The sequence below is a fragment of the Acomys russatus genome, chromosome 2 (genome assembly GCF_903995435.1).
Source record: "Acomys russatus chromosome 2, mAcoRus1.1, whole genome shotgun sequence".
Taxonomy (NCBI): domain Eukaryota; kingdom Metazoa; phylum Chordata; class Mammalia; order Rodentia; family Muridae; genus Acomys; species Acomys russatus.
This window is the reverse complement of record NC_067138.1, coordinates 22,708,765-22,722,820: the sequence shown is the minus strand read 5'-3', so window position 1 is coordinate 22,722,820 and position 14,056 is coordinate 22,708,765. Positions and strand designations below refer to the sequence as shown.

The window sequence follows — 14,056 nt, the reverse complement described above, 5'->3', positions numbered from 1 at the left end:
GGGAGGAATGGGAGGATACAAAGGATGGGATAACAATTGAGATATAATGTGAATAAATTAATAAAATATATTTTTAAAAAAACCCAGGGCAACTTCTCCTTAAGCTAGGAAGACAAAGGTGAGTATGAGATTGTGAAACCTAATTTCATTTCCTCCCACAAGTCAAAGTGTAGGGGGTATGTATTTGCGTTAACATGTCATTCTTTTCACCTGTAAAATAAAGAGAGGTCTTCCTTCATACGATCTTCCAATAGAGAAAACCCGAACAAGGCCCGGTTGAGTTTGGCCCAGTTGGTGCATCCAGCTTTGAATCTGAAGGCAGATAAGCAAGAATTAGGTCAGAGTCCCTCTTTGAGCACGCAGGGTGATGATGATAACACTGGCTCCCAGAATTCAAAGAGCACACAGGGATTGAAGACAGGCAGGGAAGCCCCACAAGCTGTCCACTCTTACTGTTCTTTAGAATACTTAATTTTGTTACTGACAACCAGAAGTCTAGGGCTTTTCCTATCATATCACCAAGATCACTGTGGGAGTGCATGAAAGGAACCTGATGTGTTCCGGCTTCCTTTTGAAAAATCCAAATTTATTTCCATTTCCCCACAGTTTTTAAGGAAGAAAACAAAACAAAAATCCAACAAAACAAATGACGTCAAAACACACAACAGCTTTTGATAAATGCTCCAAATGACTTGAGAGCCACTAAAGTCCTTGGAACCAAGCAAGAGCTACAGGGGAAAAGGCAGGATCAGCCGCATTTGAGTTTATTCTGCCGAGCCACTGGAAGGCATATTCTGCATAATTCCTCTAAAGGAGTGCACACTTGGATCAATCCATTCACACACACTTCTCTGCCACCAGGAGAGAAGGCGTATTTGAGATGGGATGAATAAGGTGCTGAGAAAGATAGGTGACTTAAAAGCCCTGCAAGCAATAAAGCCGTCACATGGAAGTGTCTCACTGTTCCGTGATGTGAGAGGGTTTGTGCTGAAAGAATGGATACATATATCTTAGAAAGCGCTCATGCTTTCTCGTCCTCCAACAAGCAGAAGGTATATATGTATGTGTGCATATGTGCATATCTAGATCTATCTATTTTTGGAATTTGACCTTTTTTCTAGGGAGTCTTACTATGTTTTCACACGCCGGGTTACCTGAAACCTTTTATTGCGTTCAATTAAAAGCTTCTTTTAAAAAATATGTTGAGACATGGAAATATCCAAAATGACTCTTAAATGGAGACTTATCTTTAACAGAACAAAAATATTCTTAATGATATAGTAGAATCTCATTAATTTTGTGTCTGGAACTCCTTAGCTTATTATAGAAGAAACATGGACAAAATACGTATGTACTTACGTACTCTGCCAACACCTTTTCTATTTTGAAGACTCTATTTGCCTGCATTGGGGGGATAGTTGTGAACATAGTAAACACTTGGCCCTCAAGGAACGTGCAGCTTATTAGCACAGAGAGTATCAGTCCACCACAATGATTGTGTGACAAAGTCACATCTGTGTGCCAGGGGGCACCAGGATGTACTGGGGTTTGGTGAGTAGAGGGCTTCTATGTAGCCGAGCAGAATAAAGAGTGTCTTGCTCATTTTAGCTAAAATGTGAAGAACTGTAAGTTGTTGCAGGCAAAGACTAAATGATGCGGCAGGGAGAATGAGATTGCTGTGGGTTTTTCTTGTGGGTTATGTGACAGTATGTGCAGTGGTCCAGCGATGCCATGGATGCAGGCTGGCTGTTGGGACCCAAACAATCCTGCAAGAGCAGCAGGTACTCTTTCCTGCTGAGCCATCCCTCTGCCCCATTATTTTTATAATTCTTATTTAGCAGTAAAAAGATCAATGGAGACACATGTGAACCAGGGGGCCTACACCGTGTAGTATTCTCTATGTTTTCCCCAGAGCCCAAGTCTCTGTTTTCACAATTCTCTCTAATTTTTATACCAAAATTCCAAAGATGAACTTGAAAAAAAAAAAACATCAAAAGGTCCTTTGAGGGGCTGGAGAGATGGCTCAGTGGTAAAGGGCACTGACTGCTCTTGCAAAGGACCCAGGTTCAATTCTCAGCACCCACATGCAGCTCACAGCTATCTGTAACTCCAAGAACTGACACTCTCACATAGATATACATGGAGGAAAACCACCAATGCATATAAAATAAAGGTTAAAAAAAAAGGTGGTAAGATTTGCCAGGCACAGTGGTGCGTGCCTTTGATCTCAACACTCTGGGAGGCAGAGGCAGGTGGCTCTTTGTGAGTTCGAGGCCAGCCTGGTCTACAAAGTGAGTCCAGGACAGCTGAGACTACACAGAGAAACCCTGTCTTGGACAAAAATACAAGAAAGTCCTTTGATTACATACATCTTCTAAGGGGTGATACACCTCATAGTTGTGTTCAGACAGGGATCTTCTGCTTCTCTGGCTTTGCAAGCGGTTTTCATCTTCCACAGCTTTCTGAAGATCTTCTATGAGGACCCTGGATTTGAAATAGTAGGCATGATCAAAAAAGCAAGCCAAGAGCATGCAAAAATCAGGCAGTGCCAAAAAAAGAATCACACACACACACAATGGAGTAGCATGGATGTACCCCAGGGTTCCCTGGTGCAAGAGGGAAAAAAAAATAGACCTCCAAGAGTGACATTTCTAAAAATACCCAATGCTGAAAATACGTTCTTTTTCAGGAAACAAAAACTGTTAAGTAAATGGTATAATGAATTTAAAGTGTAAAATTATAGCCAGATGTCCCCAAATAATAGCAGTGTTGCAATAATAGCTACTATGGTGTGAGCATCTATGACCATGTGACAGCACTATGCACACTTATGCTGACTGAGTGCTTATCAGAAGCCAGCCGCTGTGCTGTGTGTTTGATCTCTAGTAACAACCTTTGTGTCAGAGTCTATTAGTTCCATCTCCTAAGTGAGGAGCCTGAGACCCAGTAGGGTTAAGAATCTGTGAGTGTCATTCCATTGAGAATGCAAAGACAGACTCTGAGCTTCGGATGTGAACCCAGAGTCTGATCTTGTGACTTCAAGTCCAGTGTGGCACAATGAACGTGGAGCCCAGGCTGCTCTCGAATCCCTGTCCACATCTTTTCTAAAATGTCTATCTGCTCACGTGCCATCATCCTTCATCCTGGACCCAAGAAAGAGAGAGGATGGAAGGAGTTTTGGTTCTCCAGAGGAAACTAAAAAAGCTATCTCACCGTCCTCCAGTACCGAGAATTCCTAGGCAGAGGAACTCTGCTCTGAAACTGGATGCGTTTGGACGCCGGAGGCTGAGGCCAAGCCAGGGATGTGAAGTCGATAGCTAGGGTGGAACTGGCTCCAAACAGATCCATCCATGCTGCTGGGGTGACACCTGAGGTAGACTAGAGGCGTGACTAGTAGCATGACTGCCCACTGTTTTCTAGAATGGTGTGGAGAGACAGGCACTTTGTTCCTCTGCAATATCTTAGGAAGTTAGAGACCTTTGGTGATTCTGACTGTGGCAGGTGCTTTAAAAGCTTTGTTTTCATATTTTATCTTCCAAAGAGAACCTGCTGCTGACCAGGTAAATTTTAATAAAGAACATGGGGTGTCTTTTGTAAGTGACATTTAGGCTAATCTAGATAAGTCATTTAATGAGAAGAATTACCTGATATACTGAATACATACTTTTTGGCACCTGAAAAAAACAGTTTATTTTGGAGCCAGACACTGTGAACTGACTGGCTTGCTATTTTCTGACTCTCCACCACAGTCTGAACATCTAACCAGAAACGGGCTATTGTGTTTGTTTTATTTCTGTATTTTGCAGTAGAATTGTTAGAAGAGGTGAGGTGGTAGAAGTGTCCTTAATTTTCTTGGCAGCTGCCTGGGGTAGCTCAAAGTTGTGAGCGAAAGTAATTTGTCAAGCCAAATGTCTTCCTTATCAGGAGCTTTTTTTTTTCCTCCCCAGAGATAAGAAGTTACGGGGATTTCCTGCATGCCCTGCAGGATGGCAGTATCCCGGAGGCAGATCTGAGGAGCCCATGAGGGCCACGCCAACATCTAAGCTCCCTTGTTCTTGCAGAGAACTTGGATAGCCAGGGAGAAGCAGGGCTTGATTAGGAGAGATGTAGTAATAAATAGTCCAGAGACTGCAGGGAAACTTCAGGCATATTTGACTCTTAGTACCATTCCTGTAGACTTCCTTTTTGTCCTATAGATGAAGGACCGAGAGCCTGCTTCCCCCAGCACCTCCATGACAATGTCTTTCTGAATGTCCAACTTAAAAGGTCTCCGGGTGCCGTTCCTTGTTACAGTAACTTCAGAAAACTGATCGTGTCTAATACAGTTTCTAAGAGGCCAATCTTAAACTAGAGAATATGTATAACTAATAATTAAATAAATCTTTAAAAAAAAAGAGATAATAGTTCTAATTTGGCAGTCCAGCCCCATTTTCTTGTCAAGTAGTTGAGTGGAAACCAGCATATTGTCAAAGCTGGTTACCAAAGTGACTTTTCTAAACCATTGTACTTTTTTAGTTTTTTAGAGATGATTATGATTTTTCCTTATTACATTTATTTAATTGTGTGTATGGATGAGTGCATGCCTTGGTGTGTGTGTGTGTGTGTGTGTGTGTGTGTGTGTGTGTGTGTGTGTGTGTGTAAGGTCAATTTCCTACCATGTGGGTCCTGGGACTTGAACTTAGGTTGTGAGGCTTGGCATCTTTACCCAGGGTTCCTTTACCCATTGAGCCATCTTGATGGCCCTTGTTATAATTCTTATTTCAACTGGGCACAGTCCTATAATGGTGACAAGAGCTATTAAAACATTTTCAAATGATGTCATTACTTAATAGAGAGCTACCTATCCCCAGCTCCCAGGCTAGGAGAGGACTCTCAAAAATGTGCATTTCATTGCATTATTTCAGGTATCTCTAAAATGTCTTTTTAAAATAAAATAAAAAAAAATAATGGCAGAATGAGTCATCTCACTGAGAAGGTTGACCACCCAGGGGCCAGAAACAATGAGTCACATTACTTCTGCTTTACAGATCACTATAGCGATACATTCTGTATAGTTGTACAGAGTAAATGATAATCTTTTGAAAATACCCCAGGCTACAATAATAAAAGTCAATTAAAATGATCTCTACCTACTGTGCCTATGGAATTTAATTGACTCTTATGTGTTATTATCTTGGGACTAACAAAATGAGTAATTTTAAGTGATTGTTCATCATAAGGAAACAACTGACTTAAAATACTCCCCCCCCCCCATTCTCTGTGACACAAAGTGCGATTCTTTTCTCTATCAGTGCCACATGAATTTTAGTTAATAGCAGGAAGTAGAGGCTTGTTAAACTAAGCGGTGTGTTCTTTCCTACTGAACAATAATTAATGGAGCAAGTGAGTTGCTACTGTGTCCCTATAGATATAATTACCAAGCTCTTTCCCACTAGGCATTCAGAGCCACAAAGCTCACCCTCCAAGCCGTAGAAGTGATAGAAATGTGAGCAATAGGAATAATGGTTTTCTGCACAGCTGTGGTTCTATTCCAGATGCACAGACAAAACACCTTTCTACAGAAAGCACGCCATCGCTTTGATAAAGCTGTGGATATTGTTCCGTTTGTGTCAATGGGGTTGACTTTGTCACCAATCACAAACTTTCTTCTCTAGGATTCATAAGTTTCCTTAACACGTTTAACCTGTATTTTGTCAGAACACCTTTCCTTCTTGTCTCTTCCCCTTGGTCATGTTATACTTGTTTCTAATATAAAGAGCTTCTCACCTTCCTTGATTCTTCTATGGTCTCCCACATTTCCCCCTAGAGACCCCCTCTCTTTTTTTTGAGACAGGGTTTCTCTGTGTAGCCTAGGCTGTCCTGGACTCACTTTGTAGACCAGGCTGGCCTTGAACTCACAGAGATCGGCCTGCCTCTGCCTCCGAGTGCTGGGATTAAGACTCCCTCTTCTTTACCAGACTAGATACCACTGTGAGCTGACTTGAGCCAGCATTTCACTGGGATCCTCCCCTTTGTACCACACCAACCTTTCTATGTCCCTGTTTAACAGAGCACCAGCCCTCTATCAACATGGTATTCTCTCGTTGGCAGCATCCAGTCAGTTGGTTTTTACTTTTGTTTTTCTCTCAGCAATGTTCTGTAGAATCTGTTTCTTTGCATATTGTAAATTACTGTTTCTTACTTCAGAAAACCACCAGCTAAGTTTTATTTCAAATTATGGACTTTCCTCTCTACTTTCTTCTCTCTTTTCTTTTGGGGTGGGTGGGAAATGGGGTCTTGTTTTGTGTCCTAGATTGTCTTAGGATTTGTAATCCTCCTGCCTCAGCCGTCAGAGTACTGGTATTATAGCTATATATCACAATGGCTGCCCTATTATCTTGAATTGACCCACATTTTTTCCTTCCATGTTAAAAGATAAGGTCTATTTCCTACTGTTCAAACTTCTCTGGCATCACCAGTGTCTCCCTCCTTAATGGCTCTTCCTCCAGGCTGTACAAGTTGCTCCTTCAGGCACAAATCTCAAGTCTTCTGAGTGGTCACTGATGCTGTGTGTCTGAGTGGTCACTTCTTACCCTCGGCTCTTCCCTTATTGTAACTTATAGGAAGTAGATTCTGCTCTGCATCTGTCACCTTTCTGTTTTCATTCCTCACACTGGAATCTCTGCATGAACATTAGCAGCATAATTCTGTCACCAAACCCAGAGACTGGTTTGGTTCCTTCCTTGTAAGGTATCACGGCAGTTGTGGACCATCCTACTCCATGAACTCGCCATTTTCTTCATTGACTCTCATAACTGTCTTGATTTACTCTCTTCTGCTCTAAGTCTTCATTTAGAAACTTCCTGAATATGTACATCTATTCACATTTGTCTGCTCGGTCTTCTCCAAGCTAGAAAGCTCAGTGTCCTCCTCTGACTTCTCCCTTTTCTTCCTCCAATCGGGTGGAGAGCTTTTACTCCTGCAAGACTAGAAGAGCCCCCCTTGCTATTTGGACTATTTCTGTTTTCTCCTACTACAGTTCCGTCTGCAAATATGGGGTACTTTTGCTTATATCCTCCAGAGGGTAGCACCACCCACAGCAAAAAGCAACCTGCCCTCCCTCTGCATTCTCCTCCCCTGCCACATCTGTTTTCTTTTCTTTCTTTTTTAAATTTAAATTCTGACAATACTGGCCCACTGCAGCCATCTTTTGCTTGCCTTGTCTTCCACTTCCCCAGTTTTATCCCATCTTTTCTGCTGCAGACCACGAGGCTGCAGGAAATCATTCCTTCTCTACCTTCCCTTTGGCCTTTTTAGCATTGCCAGGTTGACATTGGTGACTTAGAGCTAACACTAAAATAACATGTTTATGTGGCTGCTCCTGGTCCCCATCAGACAAATACCTTCTTCAAAGATGAAACACACACTTTTACTGCCTCACAATGAAATACTACCTAAACAAAGCCCTTCAGAAGCTCTTAATAAGCAACCTGAATATAGTCACCATTCAGTTTGATTTAGTACAAATAGAATTCGTAGCAAATGAAAGAGAATGCTTACTTGTACTGGATGTGGGTTTCCCGTAAGAACGCTACCAGGGTTCTGGAAGCATTTTGGGGAATATGGACATCAGTAACTGTCCCCTCTGACACATAGGAGATACTGCTGGGCTGCCACAGGTCCACCTATAGTGCAGGAACCAACCTATAATTCATATGCAGGGCAGGTGGGAAACCATGTCATGATGTCAAGCACATTATCTTGTTTGAGTACAGGAGCAGCAAGCACATGCAGAGTAGACTTAATGCTTATACCCTCAGGGTTAAACTCTCATTCGATTTGTCTTGAATTTGTGCCCAGAATTTCATCAGAGTCATAGAATTTGATCTTAACTCACAACACATTCAAGTCACAGGTAAAAACAACAACAACAAAGCTAAGGTGAAGGTTTAAAATTATTCATTTAAATGTATTGTATAAGTGTTTGAATAACTTTAAGAAAGAAAAGGGCACAAACTATTCTCTTTTCTGCCCCATAAGGAAATTGTGGTCCACTACAGTTGGTAGCTCTTCTCCCCACTTTTGCAGTGCTGACATAGAGGAGTCAGGCTTTCACTGTGGGGACAAGGAGTCTATCTGCTTTCTCTTAAGCAGCTGACCCCTCCACTAGCTTTCAAGGGCAAATCAGCTAACAAACCTGTCTACCGAGTGGGCAAACAGAAGTGTGCAGTTGGGAGAGCTGATGAAGGGTCATTCCTGCCATCTGTCAGCCTGGCCAATGGTACAGCTAGGTCTGCATCACACTATCCCCAGTGTGAACCAACTTGGCAACATCCTAATTTAACTCATAGCCATGTCCAATATGATTGCGAGATATTTTTCTTAATCTTTTGTGCTGATTCACGGTTTCATTTTTATCCTTGCTCTTTTACTAACTGAGGCCATTTTCTTCCCTGTGCAAGAGGCTTGTTGGTACCCTCACTCACCTTTGTACATTAGAACCCTTTAGCCAGAGTTGCCATGCCTTTAGCCCATGGCAAGACCCGAGTTTTAGTAATAAGAGTAACTGTTTGTTGTCAATGGATACAAGGAAATTCCATTTTGTCAAGGGACTGGAACACCATAGGTGCACAAAATAGTATGGATCATCCCTCTGGAAATAAGTCTGTAGATGCTATTTTTTTCTGAGATACATGCTAAAATTCAACCCTCATCCCACAGAGTGTCTTCCCCATTGCAAAGTACCATGGAAATAATACACTCTATAGCAGCCAAATGTTAGGAAATTAACATCATTGAGCATTGTGGGTCCCATCTGCAGCTCTAGCCATTTAAAAGGCTTGAGGCAGGGAGACCATGGATTTGACAGCAGCCTGGGTAGACCCTGTCACAATCACATAATCAAACAACGATTTTGACAAACCCCCAGATTATCAAAGGCATCTGAACTAATGGGAACTAACAAAAAATATTTATAAAATCAGGAAGCAAAATCTGGCCACATCAGGTATGTAAGATTTCAGAACATATGAAATCAATGGCAGTTTTTGCTGCTTTAAGTTTTTTTAAGTTAGCACACAAGATTCCCTTGTAGTATATGCATACATACATACATAATGTAATTATACTTTGTTCTCATTCATTCCCCATCCCTTTTATCATTCTCCATTCTCCTCCTACTTCTTTCTGCTTCCTTTCCTCTCCCCAAATAGCTGTTCCTCCTGCTTTCATGCTGTAGGAATTCAGTTTCCCACTAGCCATCCCATAAGATGCCTTCTTCCTATCTCATGATCTCCCTTTTACTCTGCACACACACACACACACACACACACACACACACACACACACACACACACACACACACTCCTATAGATTTTTCAAACGGGAGCAGGCAGTGTTTTTCTTTCTAAATCTGGCTTACCTCTCTTAACATAGTGGTCTCCAGTTCCATTCATTTTCTCTATGTGTCATCATTTCATTTTTATTTATAAGAATTCATTTTCATTTTATTATGAAAAGAGCTTTATTGTGTTTAGGGGGACACTTTATTTATTTATTTTTTACTCATTCACTTGTTGACAGGCATCTGGTCTGGTTCCACCTCTTAGCTGTACTGAGTGGCAGCCTCTGTGATGTGTTGCTGGGGAGTCCTTTGGGCATATATGCAGAAGTGCTGCAGCTAGGTTATTGGGTAGAGCTAGTTGTAGTTTTCCTTTTGGGAACTTCCACAGTGATTTCCACTGGATCTCCCTAAGTTTACATTCTCAAACGAATAAGAAACCCAGAAGCTTAACACCAGCCACTACAGTAAAAGAAGCAACACAGTGAAAGACTGGGCAAATGATCTGAATAAATGCTTCCCAAAGGAGGAAACACAAATGGCCAGTGAATGGGTCTGATCCAAAGGAAAGGACATCAGTATAACAGAGATGCTTCCATCACCATGTTCACACCAACACTGTCACAGCAACCAAGGTGATATAGAGCTAACACTCATGTACATCAGTAGAGGAAGGGTAAAATGTGCCCAACACACAGAGTAGGATGCTAGCTAGCAATAAAGAAGAATGAACTATTACCTGCAGCAAAATGCACAAAATGAAAAGATACTTGTTAAATAAAACAAGCTATATGGGGAAGTTAAAAATGTCAACATAATGTAGAGTAGTGAGTTTTAGAGATAAGGGAGATGTGGGGAGTGGATAAAGTAAGGCTGGATGAGCAGCGTCAAACCAGTCAATGCAGCAGGAGTACATTCTATTGTTCCATGGCACAGAGGGTGAGTACAGCTTACAGTAACCTATTTATGAAGATATAGAAGAGAAAGGCTCCAAATATAAACTGATGAGAGAGATGTGCTATTTGCTCTGACGTCATCAGTGCATGCCGTGGTGCATGTGCTGCAGTGCACACCAAACCCCATTAATATGTGCATTTAACACAGGCATAAAAGTTAAGCCATAGGTGTGTGTTATCATTGCTCTCTGAAAAATGAGAAGCAGGATACAGTTAGGATTAACTTCCACTTGATCTGTCCAGTTAAGATGGAGAACACCATGAGATTGCTTCCTTATTCTGGGTGAGTTGAATGCAGAGATGGGTTTAAGGGTTCAGGGTGAGAAGCAAGAAATGAAATTGAGATGATGAACAAAGAAGGGATGTTGCCCAGCACAGAGGCAAACAGCGAGGTGTGATGTCTCTAGAGTGACAATTCTGAAGTCTGACGCCATAGGAACAAATTCAAGCTCCACACTAGGGTATGTGAGACATGGCCGAGTTCCCTAACCGTGCTGGCTCTCACATTCTTTGCTGGAAAGATCAAACTGATTGCCCACTCTCCTTGATAAATAATGTTTACTAATATAAGTGGTTGCTATTTTTGTTGTAATGGAAGTTGGGAAGATTGTAGAAAACGCAGTGATTACAAGGGTGAAGTCCAGTGCTTGGTGCCCTGGGTGGGAAGCCCAAATTGTCAGTTTATTCCAGCTCTCTGTGCCTCAGTTTCCCACTTTGTAAAACGAGATTATGAGCAGCGTATTTTCATAGACATTTGAGGTGTAAATGAATCAGTACATGTAGAATGCTTAAAGCTGTGCTTGACACATCAGGCGGTCATGAGATGATAAATGATTTAAAATAAAAACATTTTAATTCAGGCAGGCTCCAACTCCATGGTGTCCTGGCCTTTCTGCTATATTGCTTATTAGCCTGGACTCTATGAGAACTATTCCAGCTGTCTGTCCATCCCCTCGTCGCCTGACCCAGTATCACTAGGCTCTCATCTTCCCATGGCTTCTGGGTGAGTTGTGTGTGAGTGTGTGTAGGGGCATTGGCCATGTCCCTTCAACTTGTAACAGTTCGCCTGCCTCTCAGTTGCCCAAAACAATACACAGAGGTGTGGATTGTCCTGACTTACTAAATTTATTCTAATTTTTTTGTTGGTTTGAAAAACTGTTTTCTATTCAGAATATTTGTATTTCCAGGAAAGTGTGTGTGTGTGTGTGTGTGTGTGTATGAGTGTAAGACACATGTGTGTGGGTGCCTGCAAAGACCATAATTGAGTATGAGATCCCTAGGAGCTGGAGTTATAAGTGGTTGTAAGCTGTCTGACATGGGTGTTGGGAACCAAACCCAACTTCTCTGTGAGAACAGAAAGTACCCTTAACCATCAAACCGTCTCTTCAGCCCCTTCAACTTATGTTTTGTGACACGTGAGACAAGGTCGTTCACTGAACTTGGAACTCTGTGGTCAGCCAGACTGGCTGGCAAGGGAAGCCAGGGGTCTTCCTGTCTTCAGCAACCCCCAGCCTTCTATCTTCCTCGCTGCCAGGACTTCTGGCTTTTTTACCTAGGTACTGCGACCCACACTCACACCCTCAAGCTTATAGAACAGACACTTTGGACACCCTTTCTTAAGCCCCCACAAGGGCGGCTTGTGAGAAAACTTAGTACCATCGCAGTGTTTGGTTAGCACTTGATTTAATTTGCATAATCATATTATTTCAATATAAGGACTCATAAATCTTAATATCCTGGAGTGTGCCTTTTCTTGTTTACTCTTTAAATTGTCTTTTTGGTCTTGGCCCACTTATCCCTCTTGAATCTTCTTTTAGAATCTTCGCCTACTGTCTCCTGGGAAGCTTCTTTGACTGCCAAGTTCAGATCAAGCACCTTTGATATCTGCTTTTGTGGAATTCTGTTTCTTCCACAGTCGGCGGTTTTTAATTGTATTTCATTTGCATGATTGCTATACTCGCTTCCAGAGCTGCATTAATGAGTTGCAAAAACTGGAAAGCTTAAAATCAATTTATTCCTTGGGCCAATATTATAGTATTGGCAGGATCGTGTTCCCTCTAAAGACTCCGAGCTGCATCCTCAGTGGCTAGTGCATGTATGTGTGTTCATGTGTGCATTCATGTGTGTATGGCTATGTATATGTGTGTGTGTGTGTGTGAGCGTGTGTGCACATGCATGTGTGTATGTGTGCATGTATGTGTGTGTGCATGTGTGTATGTGAGCATGTGTGCACATGCATGTATGTATGTGTGCATGTATGTGTGTGTGCATGTATGTGTGCGTGTGTGTGTGTGTGTCCATGTTATTTGTCCTTGTTCTGTTTATTATGCGATCTTAACATCCTTGGGCTTCGGGATGGGAAGCTTGGCCAGGGATCATGATCTGTGAAGCAGAGACATGTGGAAAGCAGTTGGAATTCCATCTATTTTACTCTTCTTCCCTTTTATTTTTTTCTCTCTTAGCAGACAAGCAATTTCTACTCTGTTGAAACAGTTTTAGTAATCTCAATATTCCCTCTCTGTTCCAGAAACTCAGGCAGCAAAATCTTCCTAAGTTCATGGTGCTTTTTGTTTTTTGTTTTTTGCTATTAAAGAAAATAAAAACATATTAAGAAGTAATTAGTTCAGAGCACTGGCTGCTGGTTCCCAGCAACAATACGGTGGCTCACAACCATCTATGGTGGAATCTGATGCCCTCTTCTGTCTGATGCATGCAGGCATACATGCAATAGAGTGCTTATATATACATAAGTAAGTGGATTTTTAAAAAGTAATTAGTCACTCACATAATAATTTTAATTAGTTAGGGCCTGAATTGGTTCATTTAAAAAAATTGCTATACTGTAACTGTTGAGACTGGTAATTTATGAGTGAAAGCTTATCTTGATATTATAGTCTGTAGGCTGAGATTCTGAAAACATGCCACAATAGGGACTTTGTTGCTTTAATTTGTGTCAGAAAGCAGGAGGAAGTGTGCACAAATGGGGCCACACAGTCTGTAGAACAGCCTAGTGCTGGGGGACCCAAGCCAACCCTGTGAGAGCTCACTTACCAACAGGGATTAGTGCAGTCCTACACTAGGGAGGGGCTAAGCCATTCATGCAGGTGTGTGTTCAAGGCCTGACTACCCTCACAGTCCCCACTCCCAAACGCTGATGCCTTATGGTATTAAGGTCCCAACACATGAACTCTGGAGGAACTCAAACCGTGGCAGGGGCCAGTCATGAACAGATCAGTCCAGATGAGAGCGGTGATTAGGATTGTAAATTTTGGTGTGATTGAATAATTCGAGTATTAGTCCCTAGGTAGGCATTATTTCTATAGAACTAGGTAAAAACAAAATGGTTTCCAGAGGTTTGGTTTCCTGTTTGACTTTTTCCCTATTCATTCCACTGAATGCCAGTCTCTTCAACTTGGTAGAGTTACCTGTCAAAACAAGGCATGCGGTTTGAAAGAGAAAAGAAATCTTAGTATTTTTCAAACTAATCAAATCTTTTGTTTTGTTTTGTGAAACATGTTCTCATTGTGTATCTCTGAATAGCTTCAACTCTCTTTGTAGACCAGGCTAGCCTCGAACTCATAGAGAGCCATCTGCTTCTGCTTCCTAAATTGGCAGGATTAGAGGCATGCACTACCATGCCTGACTTTAATATTCTCTCTCTCAAATTTTTTTTCTGAGACAGAGTTTCTCTGTGTAGCTTTGGCTGTCTTAGACTCACTTTGTAGACCAGACTGGCCTTGAACTCACAGTGATCTACCTGCCTCTGCCTCCCAAGTGCTGG

General features: G+C 41.8%; 1 protein-coding gene across 1 annotated transcript in view; it reads right to left on the bottom strand.

The window, feature by feature from the left end:
* Positions 1–7,683, bottom strand: part of Cpa6 (carboxypeptidase A6) — a 108,516-nt gene extending 100,833 nt beyond the window's left edge. Inside the window, exons 1-3 of the mRNA XM_051159092.1 lie at positions 7,540–7,683; positions 2,370–2,484; positions 211–312 (exon numbers count right to left, since the gene is read on the bottom strand). Coding sequence (XP_051015049.1) covers positions 211–300 — 90 coding nt within the window. The 5' untranslated portion in view covers positions 301–312; positions 2,370–2,484; positions 7,540–7,683. The remainder of the gene's footprint in view (positions 1–210; positions 313–2,369; positions 2,485–7,539) is intronic.
* Between the last annotated feature and the right edge of the window lie 6,373 nt (positions 7,684–14,056).